Source organism: Vigna unguiculata, chromosome 3, assembly GCF_004118075.2.
Source record: "Vigna unguiculata cultivar IT97K-499-35 chromosome 3, ASM411807v1, whole genome shotgun sequence".
NCBI lineage: Eukaryota > Viridiplantae > Streptophyta > Magnoliopsida > Fabales > Fabaceae > Vigna > Vigna unguiculata.
Genome location: NC_040281.1, coordinates 13,083,935 through 13,107,283, shown reverse-complemented (window position 1 = coordinate 13,107,283; position 23,349 = coordinate 13,083,935). Strand labels below are relative to the sequence as shown.

Here is a 23,349-nt window from a genome sequence, read left to right as displayed (position 1 = left end):
AAAAAAATAATAAATTAAATTAATTAATTAAATTTTCTATAGCAGGATTACGTATTTTAATTTAGTTTATTCTGCATATTAAATTATTTTAGTGTCATTCTCAAACATACTTTTTTCTACTAAAATTTTATAATATTTTTATTGCAATTTGAAAAAAAATTTTCACTCTTTTTAAAAATATATCAAATAATCCATAATTACTTCAGTACATACTTGTACTCACTCGAACATATTGTTTACAAAAAAACTGGTAATATATGTTTTAATATTTGAAAAATCAATTATATTTTATTTTTAATATAAGCTTATCTAGTATTGTTTTAAATATATTAAAAAATTGTATTTTTTATTCAATCACTCATAACATGAACCTTAATTGTGAAGATGAAAAAAAAAAATATGAGAAAAAAAGATCATATCTTCACATGGATGATGATTGTGGGAAGATAATTTGTTTTTCTTTTTATCGAAAATTGGAATAGTGCGTGAGCAGTGAGCAGTGAGCAGTGTTACAGTCGAAATGGTGTTTCACGTGAGGAACTATGACGGCTAGCTTGGGTCTATGGATAAAAGAAATAAAAAATAATGTAAAAATGATTTAAATTTGATCTCAGCAACATTAAAAGATTTTTCTTTTCCAAAATCTGTATATAATTAGTCAAAAAAATCTCTATGATGTTTTCTCAGAAACTCAATCTGTGACATAATACATGAAAGGGTGAGCCAAATTGACAAAAGTGAAAACAGATAAAAGCTATTGGAAACAGTTTCTCTCTGTCACCCAACTTGATAGAAAAAAATGAATCTTGTGATTTTCTGCAGCTTATGAACTATCACACATCCCAATCCATCTTTTACCTTTCATTCAATTAAAGGATTTAAGGTCAAAATAAAAAATCAATTATAATAACCCAATAAGTCAAAATTTGATATCATTTTTTAATATGAAAAACAATTATTAAAAGTATGTTTATTTGGTAAAATAAAGTATCTGTTCTGATTAAAAGATTAATAAATATCAATACTTCCTTTGTTTTAGCATTTTCCAAAGCAACAAGTTTTGATTCTGTTATATGCACCCTACATGTACCATAAATACATTAATTAAGAAATTATACTTTTTTAAAGAATATATTCAAATGTATCTAGTAACATAAAAAAAAAATGTATAGAAGAAAATATGAAGCAATATCATAAATAACATTATCTGAAGGGACAATGGACAAACCTCAAAAAGCATCTAATATAAAGTATTTGTATTATATGAGCTATAATGCATGAGCATAATTAAACTCCACACGTGACACTCTTTTGTTTTTTTTCTCTTATTTCTTAGGTAACAGGCTGTCTTCAGTTTTTTGTCAACAATGTCTACTTCAAAAACTGTACACTAATCTTATTTTCATTTGGATTGATTTTCAAAAAGAGTTATTGAATTAAGAGTGACTAAAGTGTTTCTTTTTAATTCTGTTCTTCTTGGGCTAAGCTTTACGATATTATTTATAATTAAAAGTGCGACACTATGATGAAAATGAGAAAACCCTCTTTAAGGTTACCAATCTGTTCACACATAATTGGATTAATTTCCATATTTGAGTGGACTTCAAGAATATATATATTTTCACCTAACTTTAGTTACATTCTTTTGGTTTTTAAACTTTGATTTATGTCATTCTAGTTTTTTTTTTTCAAACTTTAATAACTAATATTTATAGTATACTGTTTATAATTTTTAATCAATTCAAATTAAGTGTTTCCCTACAAAATTTCATAATATAAATGGGGTACGATGTGTTGAATTATATATATATATATATATATATATATATATATATATATATATATATATATATATATATATATATATATATATATATATATATATATATAAATTGATTATGCTTATGGGAAAACAAAAAGTGAAAGGATATGTAAATAGGAAGGAGAAATTTGAGAAGACATCTTGTTGTCTAGTTAATTTTCTCACCATTTTTCTATTTAAGGGAAAAGGATAATTTGGGAAAATTATCTTTGTCTAGTTGGCTTTTTAAAAAAAAATTCTTTTTGTTTTAGTAGAAGACAAAGTGAGTGGAATCTACATATGCATCCTCTCCTTTCTCAACAAATTAATAGAAACAAAAAAATAAATTTTCTTCCTCTCCAAAGTGATAAAATGAGGAAAGTTAAACAATTATTTGGATATATATTGTTTGATGACTTTAACTTTTATTCATGGAAAACATAAACTATTACACTACCAATCAAATTAATCATAAATGAACGACATAATTTTCTGAAGATAAATTTTGTCAAAATAACACACACACACATATCCCTTCTTAAACAAGAAAACATATTTACAATGCTCAAACTTTTTAGGGGAAAAAAATAAAGAAAGAATTTAGGTTTATCTTGTTTATGAAATATAGAATCCGTTTGTAAGATAATGATAGTGCATTGTGTTTGTAGTATGTATGTTAAAGGAAATAGTGGATCACGGGCGCAATTCATGTGTATAATAATTGTGAAGGTTTGTGAATAATATGAGTTGGCACTGAACCATATAAAGGTTTCTTAGAATTCATGATCACCCACTTCTCATTCAATTTCAACTTTCTTCCTCTTTTTTCACTTCCATAATTAATTGCTTCTTCTTTTTTACTCAAAATCACTTACTTATACGGATGCCAACTGTGACTACAGATTTTATGTTGAGTATTTTGTATTGTTTTTTTTTTTGTTACATTAAAAATATATTGTTTTGATAATTTAAAATTAATTTTAATATATTTTAAAACTTTAAAATTAATAGTCACAGAAATATTTTAAAGACGCGACAAAAAAATATATTAGAAAATTCAAACTCGATATCAGTCTATCCATTTTAAAAAAATTACTTATTATCTATACTCGTGACAATTATCTGTTGCAAATCTTTATTTCCTTTTGATTCTATCGCATTATTTTTGTATTTTGGTGTTTACTAAATTTGTGAGTAGCTTAATTTCTGATTATGTGTGAATATTTGGTGTGAAATTTCACAGTTTCACAAACTTTGCGTTGGCAAGTTGTCGTTGCCCCACATCGATAAAGAAGTTGCCTGATACCGTGCAAATGTCCAAAAGCGAAAATCATTGGGTTAGGGTCCATTTGAAGAGTCCTATTGTTATGTCATTTGCTTCCTACACCCCATAATTACTACATCCATCTTAATGTTAACAATGTTAATAGCTAAAGGACTTGTATACTCTCCTTTGTTGCTATTATAGGTAAAAGAGATTAATGAGAAATGACTAATAATGACATTTCAATTAAGGTTCTTGACAAAAAGTGAGGAAGAATGTAAAAGAGAGTCCACTATAAAAAGCTAAAGTTGTTGGGTTCCACCATTTCATTAATCAACAACTCATATTTCCTATTATTTTTGGGATATTAATGCTACATATAACCCAATTAATCAAATAATTGAGAGTGAGATCAAGTAGGCTAGACCAAAATCAAAATAAAGTGAATAATAAATTCTGTAAAATAAAGTGAATAGTGATATAATAGATTATAAAACTCTTATAATTAATCCTAGGATTGTTTTCAAATACTTTCATTTTATTGAAGAGATAAAATAATTGATTGTGTTAATAGTCTACCATTCTCACACATTTCTTCTGTGTTTTGCAACCAAAATAAGAATGAGCCACTAGTTTTCTACATTTTCTTTCTCCTTTCATATTAAACAACCTTCCATTCTTTAATTGTTCAATTTTCTTCCCTTTCATACTAAACAACCCTTAAAAGAGGAATTATGTAGGTTTGGAGTGAATACATAAAATTGTAATGAATCACAATAGACGGGAAAATAAAATAAGTCATGCCTCACAAACAATTTATAGTTCTAGTTGCCTCAATAAACTTCTTCCTAAATATTTATGAATGAAAAATAATTAGTCTTTTTAAAATTAGTATACGTGTTTAAGTTATTTTCTGATGAATTACCAAGAATAGAATTAAAACTTGTAAACAAAAGTCTACAAAACCAGTCATCTAAATTGCTACGATCATTATTCTCTTGTTGGAGTGTTCTTAAAATGTTTGGAGTGTAAATGCAACTAGTAACCTTTTTGAACATGAACAACCTATTAATATTTTTCCATTTTTCTTTTCATTTAAGCCAAACCCACATTTACAACAATTACCATGACTCAAAAGTTTCATTCGATCCTTGTATACTTTACCTATCAACAAGTTTTTTTGGAGTAAAGTTTTACCACCTCACAATGGATGAAGGAAGCATCATCAGATGAGTTGCGGTGAGAAGTTAGTAAGAACTTAAAATGATAATAATTGTATATAGATAATAAATTAAATTATTACTTTCTTTTGTATATATATACTTTTTAATCTCCAATCGATGGGAAACAATAACAAAAAAAGAAAAATATTAAAGTATACAACAACAACAATATAAAATGATAACAATAATCATGAAAGGAGAACACTAATAATTTTAACGTGAAAAAACTTATAAATGTGAGAAGAAAAAATGCACATCACAAAATCAAACTCTACAGATATCGAAGCTATAAGGTTAGTCTAATGGTAAAAGTTGGAAGAGAGGGTAGGAGATGCTGTGAGTTTAACTTTCCCACTAAAATCTTAGAGATATAAAGTTGGTTTACACGGTTTGAAAGAAATGATGGAAAAGCAATAACGGATTTTATAAGAGTTTTCAAAACATTGTTTTTGTTATATAAAAAACTTAAATAACTATTGAGTTTAAAAACATAAAGAAAGGTAATAGCATTTACCATCACCTTTTTACTTACTACTAGTTAATAATTTAATAACTAAATTGTAAATATCATGTTCAATAAAAAATTAATTTAAAATTATAACTATCAGAATTTCATCTTCATGATAGTGATCAACAATTGATGTCTTGGGAGAGGAAATGTGTGAATACAGAAGCAAAACAGAGAATAGGGAAAAAAAAGCAATGAGAAGCTGCGAAAAGAAAAAATTTTACTACTTGTATTACTGTTGTACAAAAGTAAAAAGAAAGTATTTATACATATAAAACACTTATAACCGACAGTAATTAAAACTTATTAAAGCTAAGAATAACTTCAATATTTTATTGTTAATGCTTTCAATTATTTAAATTTAAAAAATTTATCAACCATCAGACTATAACAATCTTTGATAAGAAAAGGAAACACATTTTACTTGAACATTTTTTTTTGTAATGATTATAATCAAAACAATATTGTGAAGTAAAATGGAATGCACATAATATAATCATTTATATAAGAAAATATATAGTTGAAAGTTTTAGTTTTAACTTAATTATTGATGACTTCAATAATTTAAAAGTACAAAAAAAATAGATATATACCATTTCTTTTATTATTATAATTACATTAAATTATGTATTTATTTGGATTGTATCATAGACAATGATAAAATATAATTATTTTTATGTATATTGATTATGGTTCTTCCAAAATTAATGATAAAGTATGGAAAATGATTACGAGTTCAATTTTCTTTATTAACAAAACTAATAACTAACATGAAAAAAAAATGACAATTTTAACCGTCAGGATAAAGAACCATAATCATGATATTGCAACAAGTTTTCTCTCTCTTCAAAGGCTGTAAAAATAAATCTATTTGTTGTGACTTAAGAAAACCCTCGCCACTTATGCTAAGTGAGATAAATTGGACTTTAGAGTAGACTTTTTAAACACATAGGAGCTTAACGCAACACTAATTAGAAGCTTAATAATGGAAAATACATTAAGCTTATTAAATAATACTTGATTATCAATTTTGATTCCAAGTTCACTACTCTATTGTTGAATCCGAACATACTCTAAATTTGGTTATATTGGAGGAGGGTAGGTAAAATTTCTCGCCCTCTCCCTTTATTTATTTAATTTTGCTACTATTAATCTAGTTAGCAAACTGTTATTATGGAACAATCCCGAAAAAGTGATCCCCAAACAAAAAGAAATAAGGAAAATAAAACAACATAAGTAGTTAAAGAGATTAAACAATTATTAAGCCAAAGAAAAGCAAAAAGCTAAATTTGGAAAAATGCAAAAAGCAAGACTTGGGGTTGAGTAAGTGTGTGAATGATAAGAAGCTAAAGTGTGCAGAGGCCATGGTGGTGGGGACAATCGTAGGCTAATTATTGTTGTTTCTAAGTTGTGATAGGTACAACTCTATGTTGACTGCTAATGCAATGAATATCTTATGGTCAATGAGGTCTATCTCCTTATGAACTTGAGAGGAATATTCATATTAATGTGCATGTGCATGTACATGATTGAAGAGGATGAACAACAAGAAGCGAGTTCCATCTTTGATATGCTTCTATATTCTGTTTTGGACAATTTTGGTGTTTCACTTGGTGCTCTGGGTTTCTGGAAATGCAGAAGGTGACGTTTTGTTTTTATTTGGTGCTTCAATTAGTTGTTTTTGTTTGTTTTCCTGTTTCTGTTCTTTTATGAGTTGTTGACTTTTCAGCTCTGTTGTTTTGGCTCATAGTATTAGGCTTTTGTTCATTAATGGAATTGGTTCAGAAGTTCTGCATAACAGAGTATGCAATATTAAAACACAAACTATGAAATTAAATAGAACGCAAAAATTAGAGGATAAATTGAAACCAATTTAGAGGACATGTATGATTAGCTCGGGCTGTTTGTAGGTTGTAAACTGAAAATGTTTCGGTGTTATGCTTGGGAGTTATTGATGATGACCATGGGTTTCATGTTTTTACTTTCTGTATTTCACACAATTTCATTAAAAGCAGCACAATACCTGTTTGATTTTTTACTCCTGTCAATTTAATATATTCAGTACATTTGTAATGGCACTCAAATATTACTTCTATGACACAGGTGATGCCCTTACTGCATTCAAGAAGAATATGATAGATCCTACTGGTGCTCTTGATAATTGGAATCCTAATATTTTAACTCCTTGCACATGGTTTCATATTGTTTGCAACGATGAAAAAAGCGTCACCCATTTGTAAGATATCTGCTATTTTTACTTGTGGTTTTATGAAAGATTTTGCATAAAAGTGAAAAAAGTTGCTTGGCCAGGTATCTTGGAAATGCAAACCTTTCGGGTCAACTTGTTCCAGAGCTTGGCCAGCTCCCAAATTTGGAATATCTGTAAGTTGTGCCTCCTTTGCTGAACAGATTTTGCATGACACTACTTTTTTCTTTTTATTGACATTTCATCAATTATTTCTTGTAATTCTTGATTGTTGGCTGAAACTAGTATTATTAGGAAAAGCTATTCTAAAAGTAAATGCGGTAACTGTGTCTCTCAGAGCACTACCTGTAATGCCATTTTCTGTTATTCACTGGACTCATTACTCTGCCAAAATCTAAATATTTTCCTTTGACCTGACAGGGAACTTTATAACAATAACATAACTGGGGAGATCCCAAATGTGCTTGGAAATTTGACAAACTTGCTGAGTTTGGATCTTTACTCGAACAACATTACTGGTCAAATTCCAGAAGAATTAGCCAATCTTAAAAAACTAGAATCCCTGTATGAAATGCTTTCCTTTTCTTATATCTTATTCAGCAAAACTTATTCAATGAAATTTTATTTTTATTTCTTCTTTTTTAGCATTCATAACATTATGGCACACGCTCACTGCAGTTGCTACTTAATCATTGTTTGTGTTCAATAGTTTATTATCTGCTAACCAAATGGCTCTGCTCCCTGAACTAGGCGCCTCAACAAAAACAGCTTGTCAGGAAAGATTCCTATGGGTTTGACCACCATTGATACACTGATAGTTCTGTGAGTTTAACTCCTGTGTCTAAATGTCTAGATACATTGCTATGCTAGTGATGTGTTATTTTGTCTATAACCTGACACCATGATCATTGTTGAATCTAGTGACTTATCGTCCAACAACTTAACAGGGAATGTCCCAGCCAATGGTTCATTTTCAAGTTTTACTCCCATCAGGTTGGTACAAATAAGAATTTTGTTCTGATGAGCTCATTGGAGAACCACACTCCAACACTTGCCAATAGCCATATGCTATAAAATCAGAAAAAAATATTAAAGGTTGTAAAGCCAGAGAAATAAAAAACAGAGAAGAGTCTCTTACAATATTATGAGTGTAGTAGCCTATATGTTACAAAAGGTTTCTCTCTAACATGATTTAACAAACAAGAAAAAGTAAAATCTTAGAGTATCTAGAAAGTATCATTTTCATACTATTGTTCGAGTGGCATGATAAACCTTACATCACAATTTTATTAACCCCATTAATCCATTTTTGCAGTTTTAGCGATAATCTTTTCTTGGTGCAAGCCATTCCAATTTCACCACCCCCTGCACAGAAACAAAATCCTTCAGGTTTGTTATTATTTGCTTTATTGTTGGCAATGAATTTAATTTTTCAAAGAATATAGCTCTTAAAGTACTAGGCTTCGGATTATTGTCTTGCAACCAAAAAGTTAAAAGCAAATCAACTTTGCTTTAAAATTGTAAGACTGGAGCAGCAATCAAACTCTACACGACTTGGCCAACTAGAATTTGGTCCATGCATTTTAAACCACCAAGCTAATCAAAATCTCAAAAAACGTGTCATCGAACTCCAAATTAATGCTATGTAAAAGGTTTTCAATTTTGGTGGTATTTACATTTGGTTTTTACAAGCTGAATTCACTCCGTTCTTTTCCATATATTACTAACATTTCCTTCACCCTCTGCTGCCAAAAGGCAAAGAGAAATGGAGGTACTGATAATGGATAGGTTGCACGGCTTTTTCCCATATGCTTGCTATGTAATTTTGCATGATTTCCGTGGCTGAACTTTTTTATACTTAGAAGTTTTAAGTTTATAGAAAAGGACAGGTTGATTGCTATTAACAATGATCTTTGGCGATGTAGATACCTAAATAAGAACATCTTCTGCATGCTTAGATGTATAGTTTCTTAAGGTGAATGTGTGACCTAATTCTGAGTCAACAAGGGAGAAGACTACAGTTTGTAGGGACGTATATCCCAGAAAAAAAGAAAAGTGGGGGCTGGGGAAGGGTTTCTTTGACTTGGTGCTGCATGTTGTTAGCATTCTATTGGGAGAAAAGGGAGATATTTGAGTGATAGAGGAGGGTGGAATGACAGGAGAGGGTGAGAAAAGAGTTTCCAATTTTGTACTTAGTCGTTCCTTTTGTTTGAAGAACACCACTATATTTTTCAGTCATTTGGGGTTCTACTTTTGCTTTCTGTCTGTATCTTAACATTATGTGACCCTTTGTCAAATACAAGAAAGGGAGTAAATAATAATGTCAAGTTCTTTTTTTGTTCCATCAATGCAAAGCAAAGTTTTGGAATTGAGTTAAAGTTTCCCGTTTAATTCTGTTAATCCTTGTAGGTAATAGTTTCAGATCTATTGGAGTCATTGCTGGAGGAGTTGCTGTAGGTGCTGCACTGTTGTTTGCAGCTCCAGTAATTGTATTTGTTTATTGGAAAAGAAGGAAGCCACCAGATGATTTCTTTGATGTTGCAGGTTGGTGTATTAGCAGAAAAAGATGGTATACACACTGATTAAAGCTGTTTATGATAATCATATCTAATTTTTGTGTCCTCCACTGGCAGCTGAGGAGGATCCTGAAGTTAACTTTGGTCAACTTAAAAGGTTTTCGCTGCATGAACTGCTAGTTGCAACAGATGGCTTTAATAACAAAAACATTCTTGGTAAAGGTGGATTTGGCAAGGTTTATAAAGGACGCTTAACAAATGGTGATCTAGTTGCAGTAAAAAGACTTAACCAAGAACGCATCCGGAGTGAGGAGAAACAATTTCAAACAGAAGTGGAAATGATCAGCATGGCTGTGCATCGAAATTTGCTTCGCCTGATTGGTTTTTGTATGACACCTACTGAAAGATTGCTTGTGTATCCTTTCATGGTTAATGGAAGTGTAGATTCATGTTTACGAGGTACCTCTATTAGGCTACTCTGTCGATGAAGATTAATGTGACATGCATTGCTTTTATTACTAATTTATCTCAACTTGTTTCTCTAGTAAAAAACCTTTTATCTTAAATGTCCTTTTGTGGTAGTTACTTTTAATGTCAAATTTCTTTCAACTTTGTTTCTGTTACTTTTTGTGAAATAAAAATTGTGTATGTCAGACATGTGTTATATCTAGCAGGAGCACATTCACTCAACAATTTGGAGATATGAGTTGCTTAAATTTAATCCTTTGTCAGTGCCCTTTTTTTCACAAATTATCCAATTTTGTTTGACCGCATCATTTGATGTGGTTGAAAGAGAATACAAATAAACTCTGCAGCTAAATAGTGCAAAAGCAATTGAAATTTCTTGTAGTTAAATTTCAGCAGGCTTTTCTTTTTCCTTCAAATTGTAATGTTTTTTGTATGTTGATTTTATTTTGTAGATCGACCAGAATCACAACCACCACTTCAATGGCCAGTTCGGAAGCGTATTGCTCTGGGAGCAGCTAAGGGGCTTGCTTATCTGCATGATCATTGTAACCCAAAGATTATTCATCGTGATATAAAAGCTGCTAATATATTATTGGATGAGGACTTTGAAGCAGTTGTAGGAGATTTTGGTTTAGCAAAGCTTATGGATTACAGAAATACTCATGTTACTACTGCTGTACGTGGGACACTTGGTCATATACCACCAGAGTATCTCTCAACTGGAAAGTCTTCAGAGAAGACTGATGTTTTTGGATATGGTGTGATGCTTCTTGAACTAATAACTGGACAGAGGGCTTTCAATTTAGCACGACTTGCCATTAATGATGAGGTTATGTTGCTTGAATGGGTACGTATTATTATGTTTACTTAAGACAAGCTATTAGTACTAGATCAATTACCAACCACAAGTGCTTTAACAAGTGTTGGAGATCATACATTGATTAGAGATAAAGTAGATTTATAGTATATCAATTGATGCAAACTTCACCTTAACTTATAAGTTGATTTTGTAAGGTTTAGTTAAGCTTAAAATTCATTTTTTAAGACTAAGTATTATGAGATTGGAGATGGTACAACAGAAGGAAATCATATCGTTGAAGGATATATTTTGGCACTAAAGTGTTAATTCCTAGTCTTTTTAATTGTTGTTATACATTCGTACTTGAAGTTTAGAAACCTCTTTTGTTCCCTATTCTACTTTTGTGTTTTCATATAACTAGCCTTTGAAAATACCATACAAAATTGAGTTGGTTGTTATTTCTGTCCTAGATTCTAGAGTCTCATCTTTCTGGTTGTTGTTTAGTTTATGGTTGTTGCATCAAGTATGTGCTAATGTTAGCACCAATGACTAATGGATTTTATTGGCGTACATGACATTATTTTAATCCCAGGTGAAAGCACTTCTAAAGGAGCAGAAGTTGGAGACACTGGTGGATGCAGATTTACAAGGAGATTATGATGAGGGGGAACTAGAGAAGTTAATTCAAATAGCTTTGCTATGCACACAAAGTTCCCCTTTGGATAGACCAAAGATGTCTGAGGTGGTGAGAATGTTAGAGGGCCAAGGGTTGGAAGAAAAGTGGGATGAATGGGGGAAGAAAGAGGATATGATCCAAAAAAATTACAACCCCTTCAATCTCTACATTGCTTACGACTCAACTTCAAATATTGCACCAGATGAACTGTCTGGTCCTAGATGATCTTTGTAGAAACAAGTAGTTACTCAAAGTTGCAAAATGTTGGCTTAGTACACCGTATAATTATTGTGCCATGCAGTGGTGAATTGTAGTTCGTGTTTAAATATAGTTGTTACTTCACTGCATATTCACCGAGTGTTTCTCCTACATTTTGATCGGAGTTAAAGTATAGTGTCATTTTTTTTATGTCTAACTTGAAACTAGTCATTGTGGGTTGTAGAATATAGTCATGGTTGTTGTTTACTCCGAGCAAGTTAGTGGAAATAGTTTGTTTGTAAGTATTGGGGAGGGAGAATATATAATTTTTTAGTGATATATTTGATCTCTCTCGTGATTCAAGCTTATGAGCTAATTTAAATAACATGTTTTCATTAAAAGGATATTTTTGTTAACTAAGACATTGAGAGCGAAGTATTTAATACGAAATAATGCTTTTCTTTGTATCAGAATATCATAATTTTGAATGGATTGTGGATCAAACTAGATTAGTATACCAAGATTTTAAAATATGTAAAAGAGATGAAGTGTTGTATGTTGAAACAGTAAAAAGGAATAATCTTCAAATTCCTACATGGCATAAAACAAAGTATAACCCTATTAAGGAGAGAAAAATTGTCACCACTTTCAGAAATATTTTATCATAAGGGAGAGGAAACTCAGAGGATTGTCATGCTTGATGAAGGGATCTTCAGCATAGGCTCTACAATGACCTCAGGAAAGGGGGTCCCCAAAACCTTGGAAATAAGTGTTATGCAAAAGGAGACCATGGAGAATATTGTTCTTACTCTAAATGATTTGGCAATACATCGGAAACATGCTTCAAATTCTACCAAACATATAACATTCTTGAGTGCATGGGAGATTATAAATTAGATTAATCGAGTTAGTAGTGCTAGACAAACATATTAGTGTGCTACATGTGATGTTTGTTATGTGCAGGTTGAGAAACACATGAGAGTAACAAAAACACAACAAAAAGAAAAAACGAGGAAACAAAAGGTTATTTTTATGGAATCTTGAGATAAAGTGTGTCTTAGCTGAAGTATTAAGAAATCAAAGAAACTTGGACAATAAGAACCACAAAGCTTAAAAAAGGGTTGCATATAATGTTACATATGTGTGTTATCTAACAACTTCAAATTCAAAGTCACTTGGGTGTATGTTAAAAATTGAATCAAATTTTGGAGATCATCGTATAATTGTTAGTGACATACTTTAGAGTGGATTTGGTTTGGATGGAACCAAACATACGATTACAATTGGTAATGAAAATGCATGGAAGGATTATGTTAATGTATAGTCTTTTGTATTCTCATTATTCAAAATAATATTATAATTGTATTATTATTTAATTAAGTGTTTTTAAAAAGTCACATAAGGAGGATAGGAATTTTCAATTCAAAGTAATTCAAAATTTCAGTATGATGAAGTGGGTTTGTGTGCCAAAGACAAAGTCATCATCATGAAGTTGAAATTGTTACGGATGTTGATGACGTCATGAGTAGTGAGGTAAATGAAGTAGATTTTGTGGGTTTGAAGGGTTTCAATGCTACTATAAATTTGGAGAAACCAAACTCTAACTCAAAAAGAAAAGGACAATCTTCAAGTTATACTAGTACACAATTCTAGAAGAGAAAACTCGAAAAAAAAAAAAGATTTAGTTGACTCTTTTAAGTAATTGACACATGTATTAATTTGGTGAAAATGTTGATGAAAATGAAATCAAAGAAGTGTTAGAAGAGATGTGTTTAATGACAAACCTTAGTAAGCAACAATAAACTAAAGTTGTTAAATGATTAGTTGACATGCATGGATTCTAGAGTCAAATGTACCTTAAAACACTAAAATGATTCTACGATACAAATTAAATGAACTTATCCTATTTTTAATTTTTGTAAGTCAAATGTGTAAAGTTTTCTTTTGTGACTCCATGAGTTGTTCTTGATCATCAAATAAATCAGAAGTAAATTTAGAAGTTTGGAGAGAAAATAGAGAAAAGTTTTTGAAAAAGACTCTAAAGAAATAGTGATTTTTATAAAATAAAAATCAATTAATAGAATTTTTGTTTATAATTTAACTTTTTATTAATAAATAATTGAGTATCTCCTTTAAAATCATTTCTATTCTTAAACTATTTTTCAACTCCTTTAAAATCATTTCTATTCTTAAACTATTTTTCAAGTCCTTAAAATATTACCTCTTTTATTGTTTTAAAAATTATACGAAATTATTTAATATTAAAAATTTAATTATTCAATATTTAAAATTGAATTACCAAATATTACTTAAATATAGTTTACTAATATTTTTTATAATTTAATTTTAAAATTCTATATATTAAAATAATTAATTTTAAAATAAAAATTATCTTATAAAAAAAGTTCAAATACATTTTCTACATAAGAAATTCAAATATTAGATATTTCAAGTAAAGACAATTTAGTCGCAGGTCATTCAAATATAACCTATTTCAATTTTCTAGAATTATTGATTTAAGGAGAGTGTTTTCCAATTTAAAAGTAAAATTCATCCAAAAAAAAAATTATGCACTTACTCTCTCCAATATTGAGCCATATAGATTGCATTGAAAGGATAATTTCACCTCATCAACTACATACAAAGCAGAAGTAAAAATAATAATGATAAAAAAAATACAGTAAAGAGACGGAAAGTCAAAGTAAAAGAAGTCTAAAGAATTAGGTGATAAGTGTAGAAGCAAAATAAAATAGCTTACATTGACTCCGTGTATGACCACAAATAAGTAAACCCAGAAAAACAAAATGTGGCAATTAATTATGCAGAAACATCTTCGTATGCACCGGGCAATGTCATGGGGACCTCTCCAAGGGCGCATCTTTGACCCTTTCTTCATACTTCTCTATTCAAACTTCTAACTCCTGCAAATTCTTCTACACATGACATTCTATTCTATCTACCTCCATTGTAAGAAGTGACAGAAGAAAAGGAGAAGTTGGAAAATTTAGTGAAGAGGAGGTGCAACATGAAGCAAGTCATTTCATCTTTCAGCTGTTTCTTTCTTCTTTCTGCATTTTTGGTGCTTCATTTCATGGTCAAGGTTTCTGGCAACCAAGAAGGTGGGTTTTAACTTTTCTTTTTACTGTTTCGACACCTGTTTGATTTTTCTACTCCTGTCTATTTAATACATGAACTGTGTTTAATTGAACTTTAATATTACTTCTATGACAGGTGATGCCCTGTCTGCATGGAAAGGCAATATGATTGATCCTAACAATGTTCTTCAAACTTGGAATTCTACCCATGTCAATCCTTGCAAATGGGATCATGTTACTTGCAATAATGACAGTAGCGTGACCCGTGTGTAAGATATCTGTTATTTTTTTTACTTGTAGTTTTGTGAAATTTATCATAGGTCCTCAAATTATTTGATCCGTAACAGAGTGTTCATACAGTGAAAAACCACTTTTCTTTTGTTGGGTAGTGATCTTGGAAATGCAAACCTTTCGGGTGAGCTCGCTGCACAGCTTGGTCAACTATCAAATTTGCAGTATTTGTAAGTTAAGAAATGAATATGATATTGATGACTGAATTAGATGTGATTTTAAGCAAGATTATTCTAAAAGTCAATACGAGAACTATCATTCAGAAAATTCCTGACAGTTCTTTATATGCATAGCACACAAATTTTTACCATATTAACTTTCATTATAATTTTTAACCCGTCATAGCATTGATTCACATGAGTTATGCAATTTTTTGTTATTCACTTGATCTTTCTTTGCCCAAATCTGAATATCTTTCTTTTGACAGGGAACTTTTTAGTAATAATATAACAGGAAAAATACCAACTGAGCTTGGGAGTTTGACAAACTTGGTGAGCCTGGAGCTTTCCTTGATCTCATATCTTTAATCTGCAAAGCTTATGTAAATCAGTTTCAATTCTGTTTCTTCTTTTTTAGCATTCATAAGTTTTGCTTTCCTACATATTCCTCGATCTTCATTTGAGTTCCAACACATCTTCTTGCTACAGAGAAGAATAACTCTGCATAATTACATGACATAGATGCTTATACAACTTACAATCAAGTTATTGTAGCACTAGCACACACTCACTACACTTGCTACTTAATGATTGCTTTTGTTATCTTGTTTCGTCACTCTTCTGTTATTAGTTTATTATCTGGAAAACTAAATGGCTCTGCTCCCTGAACCAGGCGTCTCCACAATAACAACTTGTCAGGAAAAATTCCTATGTCTCTGACCAATCTCTATAAATTGCAAGTGCTGTGAGTTTTACTCCTCTGTCTACATTGCTATCAGCATTGTGTTATTTTATGTGTAACCTGACACATGTCATTGAATCTAGTGATTTATCAAACAACAACTTAACAGGAGATGTCCCAATCAATGGTTCTTTTTCACTTTTTACTGCTATCAGGTTTGTACAATTTAAACTTGTTAGTTTCCATAAGCATACTTGATGAACCACACTACTTTTGTTCACCAACAACCATTTTGGTTCAGTAGAATCCCATCATATTTATGTGAACACATTACTATTAGTATTAGTTTACTATATTTATATATACTAATAATATTATCAGGGATGAGATATCAAAATTTCATTCACCCTTTTATTTGTCATTACAGTTTTATTAATAACCCCCTATTGAAATTTACAAGCATTCAATCTCCACCGGCTGCAGCACAACTACCAACTCCTTCAGGTTTGTTGTTTTCTGGTTGGTAATGAATTTAATTTTTTATACAATAATCTAACATAAAAATATAAGATGAAAAAATATAACTTAAAAATGCCCTCTGAATTATTTTGGTGGTATTCAGTTACGTTTCTTTAACATGATGCACACATTCCATTCCAAGTTCAAATATTTCTTTCACCTTTTTAACCATTGATACGTTCATGGTCCAAATGCTTATTCTGTAATTTTAAAAGATTTTTGGCACCGAATCTTTTCATTCTGACGAGTTTGAACTTTTTGGAAAAGACAGACCTAGTGTTACTAAACAGTGACCTTTGATGGTGTAGATACCTTAAGCATAACCTCTGCATGTTTAAGTGTATAGTTTCTTAAAGTGCATGTGCATATGATCTTATCTGCTGCTGAATGATCAGAGGGAGAAGCCTGGTGTGAGGAGGGTGTACTCTAGAAATAAGAAAAATGGATTAATAATAACGTTGAACTTTTTCCAATGCTATTAAACGGGAAGAAGCAAAGTTTTGGAACTGAGTTGTAGTTTCCCATTTAATTCTGTTAATCCATTTAGGTAATGATAACCGTGTTATTGGAATCTTTGCTGGAGGAGTTGCTGTGGTGCTGCACTGTTTTTTGCAGCTTCTTCTGTGATTGCACTTGTTTATTGTAAAAGGAGGAAACTACAGGACTTTTTCTTTGATGTTGCAGGTTCGTTGGTTAAAAGAAAATATGTTTTACTTATACTGATCAAAGTTGCATTCGATAGCCATAAATGACTGATATTTTTTTTTCCTTCACCAGCAGCTGAGGAGGATCCTGAAGTTCACCTTGGTTAGCTTAGAAGGTTTTCACTGCGTGAACTTCAAGTGGCAACATATTCCTTCAACAACAAAAACATTCTTGGTAGAGGTGGATTTGGCAAGGTTTATAAAGGACGCTTAACAAATGGAGATCTTGTAGCAGTGAAAATGTAGACAACAAACTTTCTAACTTTCTATTGTGAAAAAACTTGATTCATCTCTTGTTGTTGTTATTTTATTCACGCAATCTACAATGCGATTTATAGACCTACAATTTTCTGACCCTTGTATTCAAAATAGACAAAAACGACTATAAACAACTAATTCATTAAGTACCTAAACTCCAACAGCTAGTACATTAACTACCTACAATGACTAATACATTTAAGTTTGTAGTAAACTCAACAAAACTTTCCTCTAAACTTAAATGCTTCTTTTGTTCTTCATCTCAGTTCTTTTGTTCTTCATCTTGACTTCCCACGTGCAATAACTCCTCTCACACCATGTTTGCTCCTTTCATAATTAGCTAGGTTCTTTGCTTTCTTCATGGTTGACTTCGTTTTCACTTTTCCTATGGCCGACTTGTACTTCATTTTCACTGTGGTCAACTTGTTCTCTACTCTCTCAGTAGTCGACTTGTTCTTTGCACTCTTGGTAGTAGACTTGTTCTTCTCTTTGACCCACTTGTTACTTATCGGGTTCTTGTTAACAGACCAAGATCTTTAGAGAGATTGGACCACTCCCATGTATTGTTGCACTCAATCACATAGATCTCCTCATCTATTGCAAGTTGCCACTTCTCATCTTACACCTCCATTACAGCTCTCAAATCCTTCTCAGCATGCAACTGTTCTTGTAATCATGAAATATCTTGTTCAAGTTCCAAGCGTTACTTATGCAAAGCTTGCTTTCTTTTCTCTAAGTCTGTTCTAAGATTCATTGCCTATAATCTCCTTTTCAATTATCTATTGCAAACCACCTTTTGCAATCTCTAACCTTTGGATAACAAGCTCATCTTGCCACATGTCTAAGCTATCTGAATTGTACAAATGCACCATTGAGCTTTCCTGCACTTGGTCCTGCTACTTATCTGACATATCTGCATGGTCCACCGAGCTACCTAGGCTCCCCACTGAACTTTCCAAGTTGTTCACCTACTCCACCGAGCTATCCAAGCACTCAATTTGTTCCACTGACTTAACTGAGCTATGTAAACGCTTAACCAACTACCCAAGCTGGCCTCATGCTCCACCGATTTGTCCGGGCTATTTACATGTCTTGGCAACCTCTCCAACCTACTTGGTTGTCTTGTTGAGTTCTTTAGTTTCATGTGCTCGGCCTTCGAGCTATGTGACATCATCAACAATGTCGTTTCTTCTTCAATATCATCTATGAGGTTGATCATCTCTTCCTTGCTACTCTCAAATTAACAATCTTTTGTAAAATGTCTGACCATACCACACCGGAAACACTTGTCTAAGTAACAGTCCTTTGCATAATGGTCATACTTGCCACATTTGAAGCACTCAATATTTGAGTTGTTCGTCCAACCTCTTTTCCATGGACCTTCTTCTCTTCTGTGCCAATTTTATTGACCAGATTGTTCTTTCTTCCTGTCCTTCGCTTCTATCATTAGGATCACTTTCTCTACCTCTTTGGTATCATCCTCTACTTTGAGTTTTGTGAGCCTCTCCCTTCATTTGGAGTAGATGATTAAGTGGACCTGACAAGCTCTTAAACCATAAGCATTGACAAGTTCTTGGATTCTTCAATCACGCACACCACGTTCTCAAAGTCATTAGTCAAAGACATCAAAATCTTCTCCACAACTCGGTTAGCAGGCAACGTCTCTATATTTCTACTAATTTAATTCATCACGATTTCAACCTGAGTTAAGTACCCGAGTACTCCTTCAATTTCCTTCTTCATGCTTTCCAACTCTCCCTTGAGTGTTTGAAGTCAGAACGGTTTTACTCGGTCATCCCTTTTATATGCTTTCTCCAATATATCTCATGCTTCTTTTGAAGATTTGACACTTGCAATCTTCTCAAAGCCAGACTCATCAACAACTCGATACAATATGTGTAGAGTTGTCTTGTCCTTCACACGTGTTTCTTTCAACGCATTCAACTAAGTATTCAACCAATTATTGGTGTTTGCCGACTCTTCATGACCATTTTCCACCACCTCCCAATTATCTTGGGAACTAAGGAGGGCCTTCATTTGGAGACTCCAATTGTCATAGTTAATCATTTTTGTCAACTTGGGCAGGGACACATTGTTTGTAAGACTGACCATTATCACTCTCTTTTTCAAACACAAGCTTTCTCTAGCTCTTTTTTTTTCTCACTCAGACACTCAAGCTAACTGGCTCTAATACCACTTTATAGACAACAAACTCTTTATTATGAAAAAAAAAATGATTCACCTCATGTTGCTGTTTTATTTATGCAACCTACAATGCAATTTATAGACCTACAATTTTTTGACCATTGTACTCAAAATAGACAAAAAAAAAACTATAAACGACTAACCCATTAAGCACCTAGACTCTAACGGCTAGTACATTAACTACCTACAACGACTAATTATCGACTAATAAATTCAAGTTTATACAAAAACAACTTAAAGAGGAACGAACACAGGGTGGGGAGATGCAATTTCGAATAGAAGTGGAACTGATCAACATGGTTGTGCATTGAAATCTGCTTCGCCTACATGGTTTTTGCATGACACCTACTGAATGTTTTCTTGTGTATCCATTCATGGTTAGTGGAAGTGTAGCTTCATGTTTACGAGGTACCCTTACTAGTATACTTTACCAAAGAGATAATTAATGTGATTTGAAAAGAACCTTTTTTTATTTACCTATATGTTTTTCTCAAGTTAAAAAAAACCTAGTATATATCCTTTTACGGTTGCTATGCAAATTTTTCCCCTTCAAATTTCTTGCAAGATTTCTTACTTATTCTTTGTAAATAAAAATTATACATGTTTGATATGTTATATCAGAAGCTTAAGTTTGATCCTGTATAATTGAATTTTGTTTACACATTTATCCTATTTTGCTTGACCTTATCGTTTAATCTAGTCAAAATAGAGAATCCAAATCAACTTTATTGCTAAATAGCAAAAAATATGCTAGAATTTCTTCTGTTAAATGTCAATATGCTTTCAAATTAAAAATTCTTTATGCATATATATTGTATTGATGTACATAGTCCAGAAGTACAACACCACTTGAATGATCAAAACATAAGCATATTGCTCTAGGATATGCAAGGGAGCTTGCTTATTTGCATGATCATTGTGATCCAAATATTATTCGTCCAAATGTCAAAGCTGCAAATATTTTGTTGGATGGGGACTTTGAAGTTGTTGTTAGAGATTTTTGTTTAGCAAAGCAAATGGGTTACAAAGATACTCATGTTATTACTACAGTACGAGGTACAATTAGCCACATAGCACCTCATGAATATCTCCCAACTGGAAAGTCTTTAGAGAAGACTGATGTTTTTGGATATAATGTGATGCTTCTTGAGATAATAATTGGATATAGGGCTTTTAATTTAGCACGACTTGCCATTAATGACGAGGTTATGTTGCTTGAATGGGTAGGTACTATTATGTTTACTTAAGACATGCTATTATCACTAGATCAATTAGTAGCGATGTGTACTTTACCAAGTGTTAAAAATCACACATCGAGTAAAGATAAAGCAAATTTATAGTATATAAGTGAGTGGAAACGTCATCTTAAAAAGAGATTTTGCAAGATTCATTTAGACTTAAAGTCTGCTTGTATAAAAAGAAAAAGTATTATGGGAAAAATGTACAATATAGAAGGAAATCCAATTGTTGAAGGAAATATTTTGGCACTAAAAATAATTAATTCCTAGTTGTTTATTTGTTATTGTTCTACATTCCCACTTGAAATTTAAAAACCTTTTTGTTCCCTATTCTATTTTTGTGTTTTCATATAACTTGCCTATGAAATACCACACAAAATTGAGTTGGTTATTGTTTTTATCCTAAATTATTGAGTCTAATCATTCTGGTTGATGTTTAATTTATTGTTATTGCATCAAGTATGTTATGATGTTAACACCAATGACCAATGGATTTTATTGCCAAATACAAGAAATTATTTTAGTCCCAGGAGAAAGCACTTCTGAAGGAGCAAAAGTTGAAGACACTTGTGCATGCAAATTTACGGAGAAATTATGATGAGGGGAACTAGAGAATTTAATTCAAATGGCCTTGCTATGCATACAAAGTTCCCCTTAGGATAGACCAAAGATGTTTAAAGTGGCGAGAATGCTAAAGGGCCAAGGTTTGGAAGAAAAGTGGGATCAATGGGGAAGAAAGACGATATGATCCAAACAAATTACAACCCCTTCAATCTCTACATTGCTTTACGAATCAACTTCAAATAGTCCACCAAATGAACTGTCTGGTCCTAGATGGTCTTTGTAGAAACAAATAGTTACTCAAAGCTAAAAAATGTTGGTTTAGTGCACCGTATAATTATTGTGCCTTGCAGTGGTAAATTGAAGTTCATGTCTAAATATTCCTTAGTCTTTGATCGTTGTTCCTTCACTGCATGTTCACCTAATGTTTCTCCTACATTTTGAATCGGTTCTTCATGAAGTGTGGATACAAAGTTAAAGTAGTGTCACAATCATGGTTGTTGCTAATACGAACAATGTAGTGCAAATACTTTGTTTGTAAGTACTGCAGAGGGAGAATATATAATTTTAGTGATATATTTGATCTCTCTCGTGATTCAAGCATATATGAGCTAATTTAAATTACATGTTTTCATTAAAGAAGGATTTTATTGTCAACTGTGACATTGAGAGTAAAGTGTTTAATACGAAATAATGTTTCTTTCTGTATTGGAATATCGTAGAATTTCTAATGGATTGTGGATAAAAGTAGATTAGTGTACGAAGATGTTAAGATGTGTAAAAGAGATGTAGTCCCACATGTTGAAACAATAATTTCATGGTATTTGGTTACTTGTAATATTTTAAAATTGTCATTTTTATAATTAAATGATTTTATTGTTCTTAAATAAAGTAAGTAGTAAATAATATTATATTTCTTTTATGAAATCAATCAATATTAATATATAAGGGTATTTGTAATGACTAGATTAATCCATAAAAGATATTAATCAAACTATTACATAGATAATATAAGGCAATTTAGAACATCCCAAAACTATACATAAAGAGTACATTTAGAGTCCCCTAAATTGTAATAGGTCTTCAAAAGAAAGGAAGTTCAAAATATTATTATTGGATTATTTTATGTGTGTGTGTGCGCGCGTGCGCACACGTGTGTATGTATGTGTGTGTTTGTGTGTGTAACATCCAAATCATAACACCACTTTCATATCTTCTCATAAACTTTACTACTAAGCTTCATTGTCTCATGTACTAGCCTCTGCTCACATGAATCACATGATCATAGAAGGTGGATAATAACCCACATACAAAACACAAGGGTAAGCTTATTTATTTTTATAAAGTTCTAGTATAGATTTCATATCATATAATTCATGTTTCAAATAGACATTTCATTCAACTCATCATTCAACATCACACATAAATCAACCTATAAGACTTTAGTTCTAAAGACGTATACATAGAGTGTTGGTGCGCATGTAAAGTCTTGAACCTGTCATGATCTTTATCTATAGTGGATTCAAGCAAAATAATCGTTGTGACTCACTTGGCCCAAATCTACCATGACAAGGTTAATTCTTATAAATCCTTTAGGTCACGACACTATTTCATATTGATTTCACAGGCAATGAACATCCTTCAACTCTCACCACCTAAACCTCATTCTCTATAAGAGTCTGAGTTTAGTAAAGTTAAGATGACTTCATGCTAGAATCCTTACACCAATGTATACACTACACTATACATTATGACACTTCTCCTTAGAAATCACCATATTCATATAATTCACACAATCATAAAATCTTTATATCTCATTTCCCATAAGATTTTTGGCATTCAAACCCAGACTCTATTCAACCTAACAAACACCATCACCACAAATTTCTCACATCTCCATTTTCATCAGTTAAGAAACTTTTTTGAAGACCCAAAACCAGTTTTTACTCAGAGCCACCTTTTTCTCGCCTAGTGAGTCA

General features: G+C 31.6%; 1 protein-coding gene and 1 pseudogene across 4 annotated transcripts; both read left to right on the top strand.

Moving 5' to 3' along the window:
• Positions 1-6,152: 6,152 nt before the first annotated feature.
• LOC114176318 (somatic embryogenesis receptor kinase 1-like) lies at positions 6,153-11,998 on the top strand. 4 transcript variants are annotated; one of them, XM_028061324.1, is made up of 11 exons: positions 6,153-6,437; positions 6,900-7,032; positions 7,107-7,178; positions 7,423-7,566; positions 7,753-7,824; positions 7,924-7,995; positions 8,318-8,391; positions 9,412-9,546; positions 9,636-9,977; positions 10,439-10,833; positions 11,378-11,998. In XM_028061324.1, exons 1-11 carry the CDS (start codon positions 6,335-6,337, stop codon positions 11,684-11,686), a joined length of 1,851 nt encoding a protein of 616 aa, XP_027917125.1. In that variant the 5' UTR covers positions 6,153-6,334; the 3' UTR covers positions 11,687-11,998. The 4 variants fall into 4 exon arrangements, with proteins under 4 accessions (XP_027917125.1, XP_027917124.1, XP_027917126.1 ...); XM_028061323.1 differs by having other exon boundaries at positions 7,095-7,178; XM_028061325.1 differs by lacking the exon at positions 6,153-6,437 and adding an exon at positions 6,606-6,706 and having other exon boundaries at positions 7,095-7,178.
• A 2,491-nt stretch (positions 11,999-14,489) lies between these two features.
• On the top strand, positions 14,490-21,656 carry LOC114175041 (annotated as a pseudogene).
• Positions 21,657-23,349: the final 1,693 nt, after the last annotated feature.

Coding starts and splice junctions, on each gene's coding strand:
- LOC114176318 (XM_028061323.1), top strand. CDS start 6,335: ATGAACAACAAGAAGCGAGTTCCATCTTTGATATGCTTCTATATTCTG. Junction 7,033..7,094: donor GAAAAAAGCGTCACCCATTT/GTAAGATATCTG, acceptor AAGTGAAAAAAG/TTGCTTGGCCAGGTATCTTG. Junction 8,392..9,411: donor ACAGAAACAAAATCCTTCAG/GTTTGTTATTAT, acceptor TAATCCTTGTAG/GTAATAGTTTCAGATCTATT.